The following is a 23172-nucleotide window of genomic DNA, read 5'->3' as shown; positions in this document are numbered from 1 at the left end:
AGGAGGCAGGGGAAGGGAGCTCTCAGACTCGCGGGGCCACAAGCGCGCAGCCCCCTATCTCCACGGCACCCTCCTTCCCCGGTTTCCCACCGGCCGCCAAAGTAACTTGGAGCGAAGCGGGGCGCAGTGTGAGGGCCCTGGGCGGCGGCGGAGCCGTGCGCAGCCCGCGGCATCGACGCTGAGCCGGGCCCGGCGGGCCGGTGTATGTCTCCCCGCGGCCGCGGCGCGCAACTCCCGGTGACTGTGCAGCGCGCGCCGCCGCCTGCCCCGACCCGCGCTGCCGCCGCCCGGCCCGGCGCGCACCTCCCTCTCCCGGGGTGACCGGCCTGCCGCCGCCGCCCGAGACACAGCTTGGCACCCCTTCCCCCGCCCTCGCCGCCGCTGCCACCACACACGCACGCTTCTCTCCATCTTGTGATTCCTTTTTCCTCCTGAACCCTCCAGTGGGGGTGCGAGTTTGTCTTTATCCCCCCCACTCCACCGCCTTCTTTTCTTCTCGCTCTCCTACCCCTCCCCAGCTTGGTGTGCGCCTCTTTCCTTTCTCGCCCCCCTTCATTTTTATTTATTCATATTTATTTGGCGCCCGCTCTCTCTCTCTATCTCCTTGCCTCCTCCCTCCGGATCCCCGCTCTCTCCCCGGAGTGGCGCGTCGGGGGCTCCGCCGCTGGCCAGGCGTGATGTTGCACGTGGAGATGTTGACGCTGGTGTTTCTGGTGCTCTGGATGTGTGTGTTCAGCCAGGACCCGGGCTCCAAGGCCGTCGCCGACCGCTACGCTGTCTACTGGAACAGCAGCAACCCCAGGTAAGGCAGCAAGGGTCGGAAAGCCGGGGCTACCCGGGCCTCGGGGCTCTGCGGAAGGAGCGGCGGCGGGGAGCAGCGCGGACCGGCCGCTGGCGGCGCGCACCCTTGGAGCCTGAGTCGCCGGGGCGCTGATCGCTTGAGGCATCGGCGGGAAGCACTCGCGTCTCGCCCTTCTTTGTTAAGCCGCCGCGGAAAGGCCGGGTACCCCTGGGAGTCCCGGGGCTGCCCAGACCGGCTGCCTCTTCGGTGCGCGGGGAGACTCGGAAAAGGGCGGGAGCCAGGGAGTCAGGACTTCTCCGCTTCCCAGCCCGGGCAGGCTGGACGGCACCCCGATCCTGGCGCAGGGTTGGGCGCAGGGAGCCCTCAGTGTGCGCCACTGGGAGCTCCTGCCTGGAGCGTGGGTCCGCAGGGACTGCGGGGAGAACCCGCCGAACATCCCCAAAGTTTTTTTTTTTTTTTTTTTTTTTTAATTTTTCCTTCTCTTTTCCCGGTGTGCGCAGAGAGAGCGCACGGGCTAGGGGAAGTGAGGGGGGCTGGGAAGCGGAAGCTTTAGGTTTTTATTTTCCTCTTTAACTGCAAGGAAATCATTCGGCCCCTGAGTCAGTCTGGGCCCGGCGCGCTTGGCAGTGGCGAGGATTCTCCCACATCCTCCACACTGCCTCCCCCCGTGGGTTCAAGGTGCCAGAAAGTTTGATCTAATACCGGGTTACGTCATGTGTGCGGAACAAGCTGCTGGAGTTGGCCGAGCAGGAGGTGGGAGCCCTTCGCCCGCGGCCTGGTGGTGCACAGCCGGAGGAGCGCGCGGTTACCTGGAACCGTTTTGCCGGCGTCCCCGAAGCCCGCCCAGTACGCGGGAGGCTAGAGGTGGGCGCCCCGGGCCGCCCTAGCGCGCATGCTGGACCCCGGCCAGCCGCAGATGTCCTGTGTTCTCCGACCCTGGAAGTGGGGTGGAGAGGTTATCCAGAGTGCCTGGCGGGACCCTCTGGGTCGGGAGCAGTTTCGAACCTCACTGTCTCCCCTGCCTATGCGCAGAAGTCGGCCCCGCCGGGCCCACATCGCTCTGCTTCTCCGGACACAGAGGCCAGCTTCCAGCTGTGGGCCGGTCTCTGTGCCCGCCTAGGAGGAAAATAATATCGATTGTATCAAAAATCACAGGTTTTTCCCTGGGCTGGAGTGGAAGTTGGGAGGAAAGAGGAGGGAGGCCGAGCGGCGAGCTTGTGGTTGCTGCGCGCCCAGCGCTCCTGGGGAGAGGGGCTGGTGGGCGCCTCCAGTTCTTCCTGTCTCCGGCGGCCCTCTCCGCCGGCCTCCAGCCTTCCTTTGGTATACAGGCAAGAGAGGGATTCCCCGCTTGAGTAATGTCAGCTCAGATGAAGATGGGCAGATTTCCCCCACCAGCGATCCGCCGGTCGCCGAACCGAGAGGGAGTTTCCCCCCACCCCGCCCTGCTCATCCAGGATAGTCACACCCAGGTAACGCAGTGCACCGCCTAGCAGAAGTGGAGAGATCCCTGAAAGTTCGGTTTTAAAAAAAACTCTCATTGAGGTGGGTGGTGGAATGGGAAGCTATTTCTTCTCTGACATGCCACTTGCCACTATTAGGAAAAGAGAAAGAGAAGCCATCCCGCCAGAGGAAATGCCTTTTATTAAAGCTGACAAGACAAATAGAGCAAGCTTTCCAGTTGTGATGGTGTTAAAAGCAAGTCTCATTATGTTGGTTGGTTTTATTCCCTTTTGGGCTTTATTAGACAGCATATACGAAACAAATTTATATTTCTAAACTTTATCACCTTATTAAACAAAGCCACAGTGAAATCATTTAGTTAAATTTGGGACATTTTGCTCTTGGTTGTCTTTTTTTCCCCCACTTCACGGTGTGATCTTTTTCTCGTGGTATTCATTTATTTGGTTACTTGGGTGTTCCAGTCTCCCTGGGTTAAAACAAAAAAAACCGGCAACACCCTTACTCTGACCCCCCTTCTTAACCTGTCAAGCTAGTCTGAGTTAGTTTGAGGACATTTTATCTTAGGTTATCTCTGTTTTATGCTTTTGATACTGTTGTTTGGTTTGAGATTAGCACATTGATTTTTGTCACAGGTCATGTTTTTTAATAGATCTGCCCTGCCTGCAGAGAACTCTCCTGCTCAGGATGCCACAGAGGCTTTGAACCTGCCCAGACAAAGTTAATCTGTAGAATTTTAAAATACCAAGAGTATTTTTAAATCAGTATTCTAAAGTGAGGTTTGCAGAAATACCTTTCTATTTGATCATTATCAGGTTGATAATGTCCAAAAGAAAGAATGATGTACCTCCTCACCCCCAAGAGATTCAGCCCTAACATTTAATATTCTTGGGGGTTTAGGGGCACATTTATCTTGGTATGTTATCACAGTAAAACTTACTTTAAAAAGTATCATTTTAAAAGCAGGTAATAGTAGGCAGTTGTATCTCTGAAGTGTTGAATAAGATGGTGCTTTCTTGAAGTATTAAGAAAAGTTAACTTGGATTCAATTTAAAAGGGACCAAATGCAAAATAAGTAATTTAACAGTAAAAAATGAACAGTTTATCACAAATGATAGTGAGAAAATATTTCAGAAAGTTTGCGTGAGTTTACTAAATTTTATATATTCAATGTTATACGTTTCACGTATGTTATTTTGTGAAGTAAGCTAGCCATACCTTTTGGCTTTATATAGAACACGTGTGTTAAGAATTTGCTAAACTAGTAATGTAATCAGAAGACTTCAATCTTTTGAAAATAGACAACTTTAATTGCAATTTAAATAGATTTTTAATTTTTCTCTTAGAAGAAAAGTTCAATGGACACATTAAGCTGATAATATTGGATACTGTGTCTAAATGAAGTAAATCCATTTTAGCTTATACTAATAGATTCAATTTGAAATTATGTTTAGGCAAAATTAGAATTAAATATTATCTTGATCACAGGGATTAAGTACAGTATCTTATTGTATAACTTGTGTTGCAAGTAACTTGTGTAGCTGATAGCAGTTTATCTGCTACGTTGAGTTTCATTACTGCCTCTTCATTGATACAATAAGCATCTGTAGATCTAGTTTCGTAGGAAAAAATATTAAACTTATTTGCTGTCCAAATAGTTTTACTGTTAGAATCTGCGTTCCCATGTATTCACTTCTGGGAAGTGGATATTTAGTTTTCAAATGCTGATAACTTTTTACTTGGTAGTATTTATTGGGTATGGACCAAACTGAATTTATCTGTTCAATTAGCACAAATCTGTGCAACTGAGAACTATCAGTCTGAATAGAAATATATAATGTTGTCTAAGTACATCTTCTGTATTTCTAAAATTTGAAAACTTGTATAAGTTTCACCTAAAAGTATGAATAATAGAATTATCTTTTTAATGTTATCTTGAGTTAAAAACTAAATACCTAAATAATGTTACTAAATAACTTTGAGTAATGAAACTCAAACTTTCATTACAACTTTGAGTAATCCAAATCAAGAAGAATATAATTATTTGTCCTCAATTTGTTTAAGAATGTAAAAAGCTTTTAAGTAACTTTAAAAAAGACTTTCAGTAATAAAACTTTATTTACATTTTCCCTTAATAGCTATACTTATAAAGAGAGACTCGACTTAATATTAAGAACATGCCTGTTAATCTGAAGCATGCCATAAACAGTTTGGTGCTTCCAATAAGAGTATTCTTTTAAACACTGTGGGTTTATTGAAAGTTCTTCTTGGATACTTTTGACTATTTGCCAAAATGATGTTAGGATAATTAAACATGTCTCCTACTGGGTGGCTTTATTGATACAGTAGTTAAATAATACAACAACAAATCTAACCAACACACTTTAAGGAATGCTGATTCTCCTTACTTGGTGCTTTGCTTCTTTTACGGTTTGAGTATCATCAATTTAAAAGGTTATTCTCTGAAGGGGAAAAATATCTCTGTAATTCTTCAAGGATTTTCTAAACTTTAACCTAATCGTATGTTTTCTTTGGATTTTCTCAATTCTTGTAGGGACTTGTAAATTAAACATTTCATATTAGAGTAGCGGGTAATTGACACCATTTAGTTTTGTTAACATGTAATCTTGGAGTTGTGAAAGTAATGTGAATTCTAGGTCAACACTCCCAAATCCTTCTGGCAGTACAGGTCATATGCATATGGCTAAGTAGAGAGAAGTAACAATATTTTTTTCCTAATCATATTCTCTTGAGTATTTTTCTTCTTTCAAAATGCACTTGCTTCATTTTTAAAAATCTGAGCCATCATTATTTTGCTGTATGTGTACCAGTATACCGACCCTGTGCCCTTTTCACTGACAAATAAATGAAATCACCATGTTTAAATCCAAGGATTTGTTGTGAGGAAAGGTGGAAAGCTGATCTTGGTTTTGAATGAGTTTTATCACCAAACTGTTAAATGATTTCCTTTACTTTTGAAATTTGAAGTGTTTTAAATAATATTTTTATATGTTAGAGACGTAAATGTTCTCTGAGAAGGCATTACTTAGAATCTTAACTTTATTAAGTCTTAGCCTCAACGTAATGTATCACTTTATTAGATGTATTGGGAGTAATTTTATTATTTTGATACTTATATCAGAATTTATGTAAGCACCAGCATAAAAATAAAGCAGTATGACTGAGATTTATATCCCATGTTTTGTGCTCATCTATTTATAAGAAACCTGAAGTGAACCCCTCTCCCTTTTTCAAATCTAGAAATTTGTAAAAGAGGAATATGCTGCTTGTTTTTAGGCCAGTTTTCCATAGAATTTTGAAAAGCAAAATTAGCTACTGACATGTTCTAGCCATTTTATGTATTATTTTATATATTTGTAATAAACTATCCGAAATAGTCAACTGTCTGTTTTTTATAGATGACTGGAACATCAGCGCTGTTTGAGACACATTTAGCTACAAGGTCTAATTTGGCATTTCCAGTATGAGACCAAGGTCAATAAACTACTTGTGATTGAAAGTATCAGAGAGAGTCTTCAATAGTTTATTATTCCCTGTTAGGTGATTTACTAAAATAGTAACTAAACCATCCGCTCACTGAACTAATATCTTGTCACGTGTGTTGTTGGCTGATAATCAGTTGCTTTAGAGGCTTCCACTTTTGAAGGCTAAGGATCAGGTTTGGAAGGAGCACTTAGTAACTTGGGGGCAAATTAACCTTGTGAATTCCTTGCCATTTAATCTTGCAAAATGCCTTCTGAACAGGCACTTCATTGCATTCTGTCCACTGGCCTGATTTCCTGTTGGATAGGGACAGATAGAGATGAGCGCCTCCTTTTCTCCCCTGTTGCTATGAACCAAGCAAGCTCCCAGCTTCATGCTGGGCCAAGAAAATGAATGAATACAATTAGTCCTTCAGGAGTCCTGGCCTTTCCTGGCTTGGGAGAATTATGTGCCAGACAAATTTACCTTTGAGAGAGAGAAAACATTAAAATATAAAATGCATGAAACACAAGAATATGTGAAGAACAGAATTTCACACATGTGTGGTAGCCTTTGGTCTATTGGTTAGTGAGGGTTTTTTTCAATATAAATCGATTAAAAAATTTTTTTAACGATGCTACTCAATCCTCTTCATTTTTATGTTTGTTTTGAATAACTTCTGTAGCATTGAAGACTTAAAAAGCTATGATATTTTAAGTTATGAACCACTATATGTTGATCGATTCTATATTATCAATTTTCTTTCCAGAAGCAATATATAAACTTTTTAAATAGCAGTCCTGATTAGAATATCCATGTTGAAAAGGAAGCTGTTTCCCTAAGTACAGTGAGGAAGGTCCTTGCCTCTTACCCAGGACAACTTAGATCAGTCTTCTGAACTGAGAAAAAAATTGCCCTTTGATCATTTGTGACAGATAACACCTTCATATTTGGGTATGAGAAACCTCAGAGGAGTATAAGAAATGAGGTATTAATATTCACTTTTAATAATTTGTCTTGTGATGGTGATCTTAGACAGCCAAACATCAATAAATTACTGTCTCTTTTAAGGGCCTGATTTATATTATTAGATTTATATTTTAGTCTGCTTTTCAACCTATGTCCTGAGCTGTTTTGTAGAAAAGTTTCTTGTGATTAATGTGAACTTCCAGTGTTTTTGAATAGGATATTACTCACTACCAGGAGATCTGTTTCTTCTTAAATATGTCTGTATTTCTGCTGTCAGAATTTAGTCAGTTATAAACAAGACAGCACAATGACACAGAACCACTTAGTTTAAAATTTAAATTAATCAAGTACTACAACTATTACGCATAATTTCTAGTAAAAAATTTCCTTATATCTTGGTATTCTTGATAGCCTGTACTTATTGTACTCGAAAGTATTTATTGTAAACTGCTAAAATGTGTTCTGTTTTCTAATTGAAAATTTGTGTGGACGCACACTCTTGAGGCTTTTGAATATAGTTTTCAAACAGTGAGCCATATAGTTCAATAAAAACATTATTTTAAAATATTGAAAACTGCTACTTAAGTTTGCTGGTTGCTGAGATACAGTAGTGTACCACAGTGATGGTTAGCTCAGCTTTCATTCAGGTGGAATTCTATCATTTTCAATAAGGAAAAATAAACCTTTGTCATCTTTAGAAACATCCTTCATACAATTGACAGTTGACAGGTTGAAGAAAATGTTACTGTCAGGTCTTATTTTCCACTCAAGTGAGGAATAAAAATAGATTTGAATGATTTTTTTTAATCTATTTAAAAGTAGTTTCAAGATGGAGAAAAATGTTTTTAATTTTTATATGCATATCACAGAATTAATCTGCCATTTGCTGTAGCGAAGGTCAGTAAAGTGCAGTTCAAAAAGAGATTATTTAACAATTAAGTTCTTACAATGTTTATTTTTAAAACAAATATAGTTGATTTGATTGTGTTGGGATATTACTGGATGGTTTTATGATTGGATTCTTAAGAAATATAGGATATGAATATTATTTCTATTGTTACTTCTCAAATGACCTGATTTTCATGACTGATGATCATGATTCCGGTATGAACTAAAAGTGGGAATTTGGTCATATGAATTGGACAGTCATGTGTATTAGCACATACGTGTATGTGTTGGGACAGTCATGTTATTAGCACACAATGATTAGACCTTTTTAAAAAATCGCTTTGCTATTAATGATTTTAAATAGCTGCACAGTGTAATATATGGATTACCATGTGGAAGTACATGAATACATACTTGGAGATTAGAAAAAATATGATTAAGTACTTATTTCCCGATTTAGAAAAGCTAGGTTTTTGGCTTTCAGTTAAATCAGCGTGTTTTTTCCCCCTAGAAGCAGCCATCTTGTTTTAAGACCGATTTTATTTCTCTCATGAAAATGGTCTGGAAATGAATATGGACGATAGAAAAGGACTGAACCACTTCATAATCATTTTGACAGGGCTGTACACTTAAAGCTCTATTTTAAGTTATTTGCGAAGTCACTAAACTACTATCTTCCTGTATTTAGTTGACAAAAAAGAATGTTTTAACTTGGTAATAATATATTTAAACCCAGGCATATGATATTTTAATATTAAAATGTTGGACCGTACCATGTTTCCATACATATTATTCTCTTGAAGCTTATAATTTATGGTTAATTTCAAAATAATATCTTAATAGATCTTATTGTCACCTCCCCGCATCCTGATTTCCTCTTTCTGACTCTAAGAGTAGGTCTTTTTTATCTGTTGGTTGACATTTTTTTTGTTTCAAATGGCTCAGCGGTACCAGGAATCTTTCTCCAGTAAGAGGTACTAATAAAAATGTAGGTGCCTCTAAAAATGAAGCAGTTGGGGTGCTTTAAGAAGCATTATATGAAGTCAGAGTCGTTTTGTCTGTGAAATATAGGCTCTCACTATCTCATTACCAAACGCTTCTTGTGGATTCTTATAGAAAATTATTTTAGAAGTAAATTCATATTTGTTACTAAAAATTATGAGAGTGTATCAACTGAGTCTGCTATATTTTCTACTATGTTTTATATTTCTGGATGCATTTGGAAAAACATGTGACCTAGTAAACTTTAACAAAAATTTATACTATGCTCCTGGCTCCTGCATCTGTTTGATGATATCGGGGAACAAACACTATTCCCATGTACTGCAATAAAAGCAGAGCTTCCTTAAGATTAATTTCAAAAGCAATGCGACTCAGTCTGATTAAGCTGGGCACAGATGAATACTACCTATGCCACAGTTTGCTTCAGTTCATTAGAGGTAGGATTTTGGGTGGTTGTATATGTAGTGTAAAGGCAATAAATAAAATGCATGTTTTAAGAACAGATACACATATCATGGTTAAAGACCAGGTATGAGTTGACAGTTTTTGCACCCAAAAGCTTTCCTTTGGTATCTATCATCTGTTTTTCTTTGACTGGCTGGTGGAGAAGACTAAAATAACTGGGTGTTCAAAGTGACCTTTTATTTTTACGTGAGCTGACAAATAACCTTTTGTCTTTTTCTTGCTGTTTCTAAGCTGTCAGAGTTTTCCTTTTAAGTTTTGTTAGTAACATATATGTAAAAACTGTAATTAACAATTAGCTCTTGCCTTTTACTATGAAAATACGTATTATAAAAGTAAATGAAAGTATTTTTGTATTAAAATGCAGTGTTGTGCTTTGAATAAAATCAAGTTACGGCTTAGTTTGGTGGGATAATTATAGTGCAAATTGTTGCCTAGATTTTGATGATGGCAGACATGATACTTGATGTTTCGTGTTTTATAGATGTCAGTGGAATATACAACTTTGTTACATTTACTGAACTTAATGCAGAGGGGACTTCACCTTCTGGTTAAGTTTTTAATAGTACTTAATTTTATGGAGACAAATAAGAATTGGGGAGAAAAGGAAAAATAACTCTAAATATGGAAAATTATCTTTTGTGTTTAACAATTAGGTTAAACAAAGTGGGAGCAAATGAGCCTGGTTCCCCTTCTATTGTTTCAGGGCAAGAAAATGCAGGCAGATGTCGGAATGTGGAAGCGGTGACCTCTGACTCGCACAGCGTGGCCACTGCCCTGGCACACAAGTGTCCTGAGCCACCATGGTAGTAGCAGGATGCTTTTTTGAAGTGACTGACACTGTGAGATGGAGATCCTGAAACTGATTCTGTAGCTATTTTCAGCACTCCAAAGTATTAGTTTTTCTAGCTTCAATTTTATGTTCTTCACTTTACCTTTTTTGAAAATGTTTCTTTGTTTGGCTCAGACAGAGCTTTTGAGACTTCTGGATGGATTCTGTATTCATGTAGTCACCGTAAGTCTTTGCCTCCCGATAATTTTATTCATCGGGTTTGGATAACGGAGGAGGCCAAGGGAGGCCCAGAGGTACAGTTCTGCTACAGCAAAGTGTTTCCCTGCTTTATTTAGCTAATACTTTTTTTTTTAAAGAAAAAGACAGATGAAAGCAGTGGTGTTGTTAAAGGCCTTTTTTTTTTGCTTCTGCTCTGCAATCTCGCCAATAACCCCTGGGTTCAGACAGACCATTAATGTTTTAGATACTGTGGCATTCAGTGTTTTCTTCATATATTTGTTTACTGTCACTGCCTCAATAAACTTTTACGCCTATTTTGGTAGTTTTCTGGCGGGAGCTCCATTTATTAAAATTTAGTGACCCAGCACTAAGAGGGGTACAGTTCAAATAGTGGTGCTTCTGACAGGGTTTTGTGTCAAACTAGAGAAAATAATAGGGAAATGAAAGCTGCCAAAATGTGTCTCCCAATTACTAATTAATCAGGAGAGAAAGGACCTCAGTGACAGATCTGGTGTCTGCCACGGCAGCAACTCAGGAGGCTTTACTTTAAATACTGTATAAAATAAATTAAAGTAAGCCTTAGAGAATGTAGCACCCAGATATTTTATATTACAAGTGTTAATTCTTTTTAAGTCTTTGAGAAGCAAGGCAAAAGCCAAAATTTGAAACTGAATCTCTGTACTCTTCACGGATAGTATCTAAACATAAAGCTCCTCTAAAGAGTATTTCCCTATTCATAAGCAATGCCTTTATTCTTATTAATATTTTAGTACAGTTGTGATAGTATTCCTGGTTTTAGTATTGGTGTAGCGTTGTATACATACTTGATTGTCAACTGAAACTTGAGGAAAAATTAAAAATTTTTCCACCGCATGCCTGTTATCAATATTTTGAGGATTCCTGTAATTGAAGAACAGACCCTTTTCCCATCATACCTATGTTTTTGCCATCCCAGAGGTTCCAGTCTTTTCTGGCAATATTCCCACTATGGTTGCTGGAACCATAATTAAATGCCTGTTATTAGTGTATTTTTTTCCATAGCATTTACAACATAAAAAGAAAAGGGTCTTGTATGGAACTATAGCTGTCAGGGGAACAATGAAAACTAATTACACACTCTGCTATCACCATGGTCAACTATACTCTTGGGAAGACAACAACATGACGGAGTATGTGTGTGAGTGGCGGGAGGGGGGTACACATATATAGAATATTCCATAGGAATATATACATAGAGGGTCAGACATACTTATTTGTTTAACTTTAAACTTTGGGTTCTCTGAAGCAAGGAAAAAGGGAAAAAAAAGTATAAAGGACTATCTAATTTAGTTAATTAAAGTGAAAACAAGTAGGTCTTTGTTGGGGAGGGACTCCCTACTTTACTGTTCCTCCTTTATATTAATAATATGGATTGAGAGAACCAGCAATCTGAACATCTCATTATTTTGAATGTTATTTTGGGATGGTCTTGTTATCGATACATCTGTTAACATATCTGATTATTATAATTATCTCTTTTGTAAACTTTTATTTCCTTACTTAGCTCTAAATTATTGCATTGACATCTGGTTATTTGAGAACTAATCACTTAATTCACTTATTATATAGATCTCTCTATCACTATCTTTTTTCTTTTGATGGCTTTGGGCATTTCACTGTCTCTGTACCTGTCCACTTAATAAAACTAAAAAAAAAAAAATATTTCTTACACTTACAGTGGCTTTGGTATAAGATCTAGTAAGAAAAGACTTTAAAGCTATTGAATTGCATGAGGTTTGGAATCAATGTTGGATTTCAATCATCCGCGCCGTTCCTGTTCTCTGGTACCACATAGAATCAGAACTTGGCCCTGTGTAATGTTGTCCATCACTGTTTTCATTCCTTGGGTGAATTCTGTTTGCTATATTTAAAACCAAAGCGAAATTGATGAATTCAACAATTACATGTTGATTTGAACTGATTTTTCCAAAGTTTTCACATTAAGAAATATTGTAGCTAATATCTAAAAGTAATAATATATTCTTATATTGAATATCTAAAAGTTATAATTGGTAAAGTATTTATGGAGCGATATATGCAAAACACTGGGATGCATAGAGGATTCAGAGATAAATAAGGCAATGTCTATACCTGTAAGGAACTTAAAAGTTTTGTGCAGATATAAGAATTTTATACATATAATCATAGTACAGAGTAGAAAATACCGTAAGAAATCTTTACATGTCAATTCATTTGACAGGTATTTTTGAGTGTCCATTGTGGGCCAAGTATTGCTCTCAGTACTGGAGATACTTCAGTAAACAGTATATACAACATCCCTGCCATCATGAAGCATTTGGTTAGTGATTTCTAGATCACTTTCTCACACTCCAAGGTGTGTACAAATCTCTGGGACGTATTGTCAAAAATGCAGATTTTAATTGAGTTGATCTCTGGTAGGGCCCTGACATTCCACATTTCTAATAAACCTCTAGGTGATATTGATGCTGCTGGCCTATGAACCACGATTTGAACAGCAAAGTTCTAGATAAAATTCACTGGGGCGAGAGATTACTTCTAGCTCCTCATCAAGGACTCTTGGTTGTATTTGCCCTGAAATTTCTGCATAGTTCTACAGTTTTACTCATTTACATGTGAAAGTTATTTGCCATTTCAAAAGTCTGGAATGCCTAGCAGTCTTCATTTCTAACCATTTTCCTCTAAATCTCAAACAAGTAAAATAGACTTTTACATTGAGGTTTATGCTTCATTAAAAGTCTACCACTAACAAAGGTATAAGGACAGGAGTTTTGTTGTAAGATTTGTTCACTATAGATAAATTCTAGTGGAGTAAAAATATTGCCGTGGTCCAAAAAGTTTAAGGAGTATCCCATTGTAAATGTCTGAGGATATTATTATATTTGCAAACCCTCCCCAGATGTATTTTATATGGCAATGCCAGAATTACACCTCAGAAACAGATTTTTAACACTTTCCAATTTAAATCCATATGGTTAAATGGACCCAAAATGTTCATTTTACATTTGGCATACAAGATGACTAACACTTTTTCTGCTTCCAGTGGCTGGGTTTCTTGTGGGTGGTTTTCAAGACCAGTACTTCCAGTGGAGTTATGAAAGACTGGGGAAAAAAATGCCTTCTTGCTCTAAAAGTCTATAATTCTAGTGGCCTTAGTGAGAAATCTTTGTTCCTAAAGAGTATAGGTAATATAAAGTCTGCAAATAGGCTTCCATTTTTTTTTTTCACAGCATGTATGTATATATTATTTGTTTTTGCAAAGCAAACGTCTGTATTAACAAGTAAGGAATGGAATTGGTTAAATTCAGAAGATTACTTTGCCTGTTTGTTTTTTGTTTTTGCTGCTCTTAATTCTGTGTATATAAATACAATATCACTAATCTAAGTGAACTTTAAAGTGTCTGAAAGCATCAGTAAGTTGACTTACTTTATTGAAATATACCTGTATGGAATGATTATAAAAAGAAAGATGAAACCGTATTTTAAATCGGGTGTATTTTTATGAAAACAAACAGGAAAATGAAGAGGACAATAAGCACTCAATTTAAGTATTCTTCTTTTTTAAAACAATTTTTACCAACACTTTTTAATAATTATAAAACAGAAGCAAATATTTTCCTTCTTAAATTCTTGATAAAATGGATTTAATTAGAACATTGGGTAGTATTTCATAAGAACTATGCATATTATTAAGAATAATAAGTCAAGATATTACTCTTTGTAGGCTTATGTTTATGCTCATCATGGTATAAATAAGTTCTTATTATTGTCTTTCACCATTTTTTAAAAAAAGAAAAATAAATGGATTAAATGGTTTTTATTTAACTCAAGATTAACAGTGATTTGTCATCATATTAATAAGTTGTAACCAAGTTCTTAGATATGTTAATATGTGACACAGATTATTTTGACTGCATAAAGTAAAAGCATTGAATTTATGTACTTTTTTTGAGTTTTTATAATAGCAACTCTTCTGGCTGTAACTTCAAATGCATTTGGGTGTTTTATAGGTAAGGGTTCGGAAAATAAAATACTAAAAAACCTGTATGACATTAGATATTTTTATTTTTTTAAACTTTTTTTGTTATATTTCAGATGTAGTTAAATTTCAGCTGTAGTTGAGTTCTGAGTATTCCATTTATGGTGATGAATCTAAGCCTCAATTTCTTTACCCTAATAAATAAATGAGTATAATAAAAATAATGTCTCCCTCAGATTTGTGAAAATTTAAAGGAAAGTGTGTATGTGACAGGACTTTAAAAACTGATATAAAACTGTTATAAAAATGATAGAGTCAGTCATACCTCAATAAGTTGGGGAAAAATAGAGAGTAAGGGCCTTACTTCACTTTGTACAAGTGAATCTCACTTTCTAATTCTTATATTCTTGTAACTTGCATAGAAAATACATTCTTACAAGCAAAAACTCAATTTCAAAGCATCACAGAAGTATTCACTTTTTAAAAGACAGACCGAGTTGTATTATTTTGTAATATATGGTCCCTAAGAGATATGATTCATGCATTTACATTGGGTTTACGTTAAAGGAATTCATGTTTTAGGTTTTATCTTGTGATTTCTACAAGAGTAATAATGTATGAAGAGTGACACTTGAGAGGCAAGTCTGCTAGGACAGTCTTCCTTCCCGGAAAGAAATTTTGGATCTCCTTTGTAAAATTGTTCGGGTTTATTTTGAATCCCTTCCCTTCCCTTCTCAGTTTGTCTCTTCTGTATTGTTTCCTCTTTGGCTTCTAAAACCCTAATATTCTACTTTGGACTTCGTAGGTATAATGAGATATCTCTATCTCAGAGGAGAAATTAATGAATACCGACATCCTCTTGGAGAATGCTTGTATTTCCAACGAGAAGCTTGTTGAAACAAATCAATTCCTGTCTGGGCCCGTTCCTTATGGGCAGCCGGGCTGTCCCTGGGATCTTTGGATTTTTCTGAATTCTACTGCCAGAAGAACAGGGTTTAGCCTCCTGACACCTTTCTGCTTAAGAACGTTTGCTATTGACTACTTTTAAACTTAGTACATATTAATTATACACATATTGATGTTGGAAGCATAAATAGATCATAACAATATCTAGTTGAGAAAGGAAACAAAATTTGTCAAGGAACACATATTTTTAATGCATTGAAACCTGAGTAACACATTACTGTCAAAGGGCTACTTTCCTTTAGAATTGTCTGGTGGTTATTTAAAGCAAGTTTTATTAATACTTCATGTGTTTATAGTTATTAATACTTCATGTGTTTATAGCAAGTGTGCCTGTTACTTATTTTAAAATTGCAATCATATATTTACATAATTATCTTACAACATCATTTTACTCCTGAAGGTATAAACCTCACTTATGCAAAAAAAAAAAAAAACCCCACAAAAAACAAAAAAACCAAACCCAAAAATTCATAAGGGACATGAGCAATGATCCTTATGTGCTATACCCAGAAATTTAGTGACGTCCATGGGCAGAACTTGGACAGTAGCAATGAAAATACTGGTTTAAGTATTGGCAATACCAAAATTATTTGAAAAAGCACTGCTCACTCTGCCTAACATTTCTTTTATAAGTACAGTGTTTTAATATTTAGAATTGCTATGCTCACAGGAACACTAGACTTAACCTTTGTTGCTCTTGTATCATTTTGTACAAAAGCCGGTTTCTTTTGTTCTGCTAAATTGGAAGTCAAAATTTGTCAAGGGAATGAGCTTGTTATGAGTTTATTTCAAGTTTAAAACTTTGTAATTTTGTGTTACTTCAATTCTATGTCTGATGAATGATTAACGGCTACAATCCCTCCCCTGCTTCAGGCTTCCTTTCTTGGCAAAAGGGTAGTCAAGAAGTTTAAATTTTGATGACTGACTTATTGACACTTTATATTATTAAAAAATTAATTCCTTATACTCTTGTACATCAGTTTAGAAATGTCAACCAGAGACTTCATCTCAGCCAGGCTTACTCAGTATTTTTCTTTCCATGAAAGCATGTCGATTGATCAAATTGAGTGTATAGCAATCCAGGAATTCCTTCAGATGTTGAAATGATTGGATTGAGTTGTATTTTAATTATTTAGCTTTTATCAATATGGTAAATAATGTCATAAAAGTTAAAGCTGAACATATTCCTGTGCATTTGATGAATTTAGACAAATATAATCCAACAGGCCAATAATACTATACTACCTTTTATCTCATTAATTTTTGGAGGGAGGGATAGTTTAAATTCTTTTCATTTCTTTTTGGGAAAGGCTAAATTATGTCAATATATTTTACATGTTTAGAATATAGAGATGATGACCTGCCCCTTAATACTAAGAATTTTTAGCTTTGGACAGTTGCAAATCCTCTTCTGTTTCTCTCAAAAGTTTTCAGATCAGTCGACTCTGTCCTTAATGGAAATGTTGCAAAATGTGAATGGAATGTACAGTTAGGTCTTTAAGCAAAAAGAACAAAGTCTACTTATTGACTTGAATGGAATAATGAGCATTATAACTGGTTATGGCAGACAACTATGAATTTATTTCCCAGGTATCTAACAGAAATCTTTAGTAATTTCCTATGGCCTTAATCATTTTAGTAAAATTTCCCAACTCTCACGTTGGGTTAGTTCTATGACAGTTGACATTTAAAAAGAATAAATAAATAAAATAAACCACAGAGGCAAATAAAAAAGTTCTTACCATTGAGTAGTTTTATTTTTAATAAAGAGAATATCTCTTCGTTTATGTCAACAAAAGATAATATAAACCCACAGGAAAACTTCGTTGACTCTAATCCAGGATTAGAACCACCTATCCATCCCATCTCCCACCCACTGTCCCATAGTAAAATATCTTTTACTGGCGGGCAGAGAGTATTTTTGACTTTTTTTCTGATCATTTTCTTCAAAGCCATAGATCAACCTTTTTGTTCTATTGTCAAGATGCAAGACACACTTACTAGTATTTATCATAGCACACTCTTAATTCATGAGGCAACTTCATCTTAGGACACACTTGAATTGGCGATACGTATAAGATCTGGTTTGGAAGTCAGTCGTGGAGTTTGGGTTAACTTCACCTAGGGCCCTTGCGTTGCCATTCTGGGCAGAGTAGGCAAACATTGGCAAGCTCTGGGTGGTTGTAGGATCAGGGCCCTGCTCACGAGATATACAGGGGTCACATTAAGTGGATTTGCACTGCAGCTGATATGGGAGTTTTAAGACTGCAATAATCAGCGTTGGAAGACGATTGTTTTTTCTTGTTATAAATTGCTAATTGGTATTGAAAGTCTAACCTGTTTTGTTGAACAGCCTCCTTTATTTTCTCTGTGAAAGTGGTTTGGACGATAATCTATTTACTCTATCTCTACACTCCTCTTCCCTCTTGTTAAAGTAAAATCTAGAAACCTCTGAGGACTCCCCACTGTTGAGTTCTGCTTGGAAGGAGCTTTAAAACAGTGGCTCCAAACCGAAGTAAATATTGACTGGGTCTGGGGCTGAGCTCTGCTCAAAGCCTCCTATTGTTCGTGTAGTCAGCGCTCCAGAGCGGGCTCAAGTATGCATGTGTTAGGAAGAGGAGAAAGGCTGCGGAGGGAAATGAACAGGGCCCACAGCTGAACTCGTAAATGCGCCATATAGAGGAAAGGGAAGCCGACTACAAAGCCAGCAGGAGCTTACGCTGGGCTACAGAGAGTTTGGGAGACTGAAGCTCAAACACGCCGGCCGTCCTGTCTGCTTCAGAGAAATTTAAGGTACATGAGGCCGCTTGTGTTGGAGGGTCCAGCCCATCTCTGAGTGAAACCTTTATGCCAGGATGCCATCTTCTCAAGGGGACGTGAATTGTAGCATGTTGGTGAACTCAAAAGAAGGATAAGGGGTAAGCCTGGATTCCAGAATGATACTTCCCCCCCATACCTGTTGTGATGCCTCCGTCAGCCTCCCCCTCCAGCTGTCCTGTCGGATTACACACCCTCTGGGTCTCCTAAGTGCTTTGGCTTCCCTGGGGTGTCAGATGGGTGAGGGAGAACCATATGCCATCTGAAAGGAGAGTTCTGAAGAGAAGATGTTCTTATTATATAAAAAATTTAAACTTTTTTTTTTTTAGAAAAAGAAAATTAAATCATTTAAATATGGAACAGATTCCCTTGTTTAAAGCGGAGTACTTTGAGTAAAAGCTGCCTGTATTTTTACCATTCGATTTAAGAACCCAAACAAACAGCTGGCTGACTTATGTTTTAGTGAAAACCAGCCCCGTACATTTACTAACTAGAAAAGTAAACATCCTTAAAAAGAAATTCTTGTGCGTCTCGACTACAAAGTGATTGTTAATAAATACATGGTAAAACCAATAGCATATTTGGGTTGTTATTCATTTCCACTGAGACTGTAAGCATCCTTTCAAATTCGTGGTCTTCCATGACATTTGGTGTGAACACATCAGTGCTGAAGACCACATGCAGGCAAATACCAGGACAATTAGAAAATGCATCGACTGTCAAGGCAGTCATCAAACCGTTCTGCTTCACTCAGGCCACTAATATATTAGAACAAATAATGTCACAATAAAGCATGGAATGCTACAGGCAGAGAGGGAACGCACATCTGTTCAGGGGTATCAGGAACTAATTTATTGAAGAGGAATAATTTAGTCTAGGACTTGAATGATGGATATGATTTTAATAGTCAGAGATGGGAGAAATAGTAGAAGAATATTCCAGGGATCCTTAGCGACGGGAGCAGAGGCCTGCTGGCTACAACCTTGCAGATGGATTTGGGGAATATACAGAGAGTAGTTTACTTAGAGTAAAGGGGATCTGGTGAAAGTTTCTCAAGTATGAGCCAGAAAGGTGGGTTGGCCATATTGTAGAATGTCAATGTAAGGTTTTTTGGTTTTTGTCATTCTAAAAGGACTCTTATTTTTCTACGAACAGTTTTAGGTTCTCAGCAAAATTGAGAGGAAGGTACAGAGATAGCCCATATGCCTCTTGCCCCCCCCCACATGAAGCTGCATTTTTAATATCAAGGGGGAAGGGTCATTATAATGGATTATTATTTATAATAGATGGATTAACAGGGTCCTAATATGTATTATAATTGTTCTGCACTGTTGTATGTCTTAGCCACTGTTTAATTGCTTTGTAAATATAACTGAACACTGGTAAATGTTGAAGATTTTCAAGTTAAGCTTGGTTTATAAGTGTTTCGGTGGTAGGATGATAAAAATCAGGACAATTTTAATATTTCTAGGTGAAACAGGGTTTTCTATTGTATCTGAATTGTTTCTCTGACTTTATGAATTAAGCAGTTATTTTCAAACCTCTTTTTTCAGCCAAAAAAACCGTCGTTCACAAAAATCATTAGCAGAAACTTAATGCGTAAAACAGAAAAACAAATGGAAAACCACCAAACAAATAAGAGGTTATATTTCCGAGAGATCTGGGTCTGGGCTCAGCCCAGCTCAGTTTCCCGGCTTCTTGAGAGGATGGTGAGGAGCCCCCGTGGCTCCTGAAATCCCATTTTCAAAACCACCCGAATTAAAGCACGGGCCTTGGCATTTACTCAGGAGTGAGTAGGAGCTATGCTGTGGAAGAGAGTCAGTTTTGCTTTTACAGGCCACTGAAGTGTGTCTGTTTGCCTCTAGGAATCAACTTGAATAGCTCTCATTTATTGAGCACTTACTGTATATGAGCCCAGTGTTTTACAGACTTCACAATCATCATCACTTTTTAAATCTTGACAGGTGCTCCTACGAGGGAGGTATTATAATGATCCTTGTTTTACAGATGAGAAAACTGAGTATTTTATACTTTTGCAGAAGTTTACTTGGACAGTAAGTGGCCCTTCATTACTCAGCTGGGCTGTGTGGAGTGACACAGTTTGTCTGTTAGAACTCAGTGAAATGTTGAAGGGTGACCTCGGGGCAGAATTTCCGAGGAGGCACAGTGGAGGAGAATATATGCTAATATGAAAGGAGCATTAAAAATGCACACTTTTATTCCTCCTTGTTGAGTGTTTAATGGACTGAGGTAGCAATCCACAACTTTGCATCCACAGCGAATAATTAGTACAACCAGAGGCTAAATATTTTGTGGACTCGTTCTTTGGAGCTAATCGTGATGCCATGTGTATATACAGTGGGACCACTAGGGAATTCACACGCCAGCTGCACCTCCTGTATATGCAGGTAAACTTGATTCCTGAGGGCTGGCCAAGGTATAGAGCTATTTTTGAGGACTTTCAGAAGAAATTCTGGATCATCCTTGAATAAAAGTTTCAGAATCTGATAGTCATACAGTCAGAAAATTTTCCCCTATATTTATCTAAATTCCTGCATTTTAAGTAAATTTTGGTTTGCATAATAACAATATAGACTTACTTAAAATTTTTAAATGCAGATTTGATCTACTCTACAATAAACACATTTGAGCATGAAGCGATCATTTTTTAAGCTATTGGGAACAGTATATGTGTGCTTGAATTGACTCTGCGTTCTGTTCTTTTATGTCCCAAATCCCTCACCCTCATCTTTTTTCCTTTCCTGTTGTTTCCTTCTTCATAGGAGTTTTTGTCACATAGCTTAACAGCCAGTAAATTATTCCTGATTAATTTCAAAGTCAGAAGTTTCCTGATAGGAGGTGAGTGGATCAGGTTGCCACCTCATCTCCCGAGAGACAACATGTAGCTGGAAGAGAGGGTTCTGACACTTTATCCATTGTGTACATCTGTGTTGCCAGACTAACCCAGGTCTTTTAGTTGAATCATGTGCCTGGAAACATTAGAGGATTCACTCCTCATGCACAGCCCCTTATGTATCTGCACTGGAAGTTGTTACCTTGCCTTCTAGTTTAGTTTTTGTATGAATAATATTGTAGTTTGTGTACACTGTCTCCATCTTTGTATGTGTTCTGTTCCCATTACTATACTGTAAGGTTCTTGAGGTCAGAGATTATGGTTTATATGCAAAAACACTATACACCAGGCTGGCCCATGATGGTTAAGAGTTTGAGGTGGATTCTGGGTATATACATCTCTGCTCCTCCACTTGCTTCTTGCTGTGGTCTTGGACAAGTTACTTAATCTCTCCATGTTTCAGATTCCTCATCTGTAAATGGAAATACTAATATATTTGTTTGAGAGAGTTATTGTGATGATTAAATGATGTATTATTACATGGAAAGCTTAGAAAAATGCCTGGCACATAGTATGTGGCCAATAAATGTTAGTTATTAAATTAGAATTTTCATTGTCTTTTTTTGTACAAATTTTTTTTTTTTGAGACAGACTCTTGGCTGTCACCCCAGCTAGAATTCAGTGGCATCATCATAGCTCACCGTAACCGCAAACCCCTGGGCTCAAGCTATCCTCCTACCTCAACCTCTTGCGTAGCTGGGACTATTTCTATTTTTAGTAGAGATGGGGGTCTTTTTTTGCTCAGGCTAATGTCGAATTTCTGCCCTTAAGCCTTAGCCTTCCAGAGTGCTAGATTACAGGTGTGAGCCACCATGCCTGGCCTTGTGCAAAAATCTTATAATGATACAGAGATATGTCAAAGAGAGAGTATAGTCTAACTTTGGAGTTGGGGTTCCTTGCTGCCTCTTTTCTCCATCCCTCAGTTGCTACCTATGTAAAATAGGAGGGTGTATAATTTGCAAAATTATGCTGATTCAATGAGAGAGAAAATGCATGTAAAAATGCCTGGTACATAATACTCCCTCGGTGAAAAATAGGTATTATTCCTTATTATTATTATTATTCTGATTCATTTATTTAGAAAATTAATCATTTGAGTATTAACCTGTAAGATATGTTGTCTGCCCGTAGATTTCCTCTCTTCATTTCATTTTATTGGCTACCTATTGCCAAATTTTTGATACCATAACTAAATTCATATTTTAATTATGTGAAAATTTTTTTTGTCTGATTTTGTCAATTTGAAAGATAAAATGATATCTAAAAAAAAAAAAAAATACCAAGGCTTGGAGTTAGGTGATATGGATGTCACTTTTTCTTTTCTACCAAGTAGTTGTTTGACCTTAAGCAGATCATTAATTGCTCTGGCATCTGTTTTTTATCTTTAAAGGTGATTGAATTAGTTGATCTCGTAGGCCAGACTCAGAAGATCTGAGATGAAGCAAGGCCTTGGCACCATTTAACTGTTTGACCTTGGGCAAGTCACTTAACCTTGGGCAAGCGGAGTTTCCTCATCTGTGAAATGAGGGGATTGTTGTCCTCTGGAAGGTCATTTTCAACTACATCAATCTAATGCCTTTTAAAACTTCTTTGTTTAGAACATATGATTTACTTGTCTAACCCCCCCAACTCCCCACCCTACTTTGTTTTACTAGTTCAGAGGAACTAATGCATACATATTTACAACATGGGTAAACTTTTGAAGAGAACACACAGTTTTTCTTTTTTACTTTCAAACATGACTCTAAAGATATTTTTGAGGATTTTTTTTTCTGTTTTGTTTCCAATCATGACTTTAAGGATTTATATCTGGAAAACCACACTGAAGTTGCAGTTAATCAGTAAGAAAAATAACGTATGACGTGTATCCAACTTCCCAAGCGGCTCAGCTACCCTTATCGAAGTTGATGAGTTGAATCCCAAAATTTCACATGGAGATATCAACTGAATTGTATCTGATTAAACTCTCAATTTAGATTGATTCTAAGAATTAAAAATAGTTTTTTAAAAATCTGAGTGCTTCAAAAAAAAAAGAACCTAAATAAAATATTTTCAACTCACAGCTATAAAATGTACAAGTTGATTTACTGAAACTGTTTAGTTTTCATTTGTTTCCCTTTGACTTTGGAAGTAGAAAGAAGTAGAATAAGGAAGACTTTTAAAAATTGAGTAAATGTGTAAGTATTGGAATTCAGCATATAATTATATGATATAAATCTTTATCTATCTATATAAATATGACTCTCCTGTCACATTCTTTTATCCCAGTTTTTGACCATAGCTCATCTAGTTTTGAACATTTATTTTTATATGTGATTATTAAAATATATAAATAATGTCATGGTAAACTGTATCATGAAATTATCTTTTCAAAAATTGCTTTAGTAATCAGTGAGAACCTA

General features: G+C 37.5%; 1 protein-coding gene across 1 annotated transcript in view; it reads left to right on the top strand.

Annotated features, from left to right (window-relative positions):
- The first annotated feature begins 405 nt into the window (after nucleotides 1-405).
- The window catches only part of EFNA5 (ephrin-A5), a 280580-nt gene continuing 257813 nt past the window's right edge, over nucleotides 406-23172 (top strand). The window contains exon 1 of the mRNA XM_012647370.1: nucleotides 406-802. Within this exon, the coding sequence (XP_012502824.1) occupies nucleotides 678-802 (125 nt within the window). The 5' untranslated portion in view covers nucleotides 406-677. The remainder of the gene's footprint in view (nucleotides 803-23172) is intronic.

The sequence above is a fragment of the Propithecus coquereli genome, unplaced genomic scaffold, assembly GCF_000956105.1.
Source record: "Propithecus coquereli isolate 6110/MARCELLA unplaced genomic scaffold, Pcoq_1.0 Scaffold265, whole genome shotgun sequence".
Taxonomy (NCBI): Eukaryota; Metazoa; Chordata; class Mammalia; order Primates; family Indriidae; genus Propithecus; species Propithecus coquereli.
This window is presented reverse-complemented; position numbering and strand designations above follow the sequence as displayed.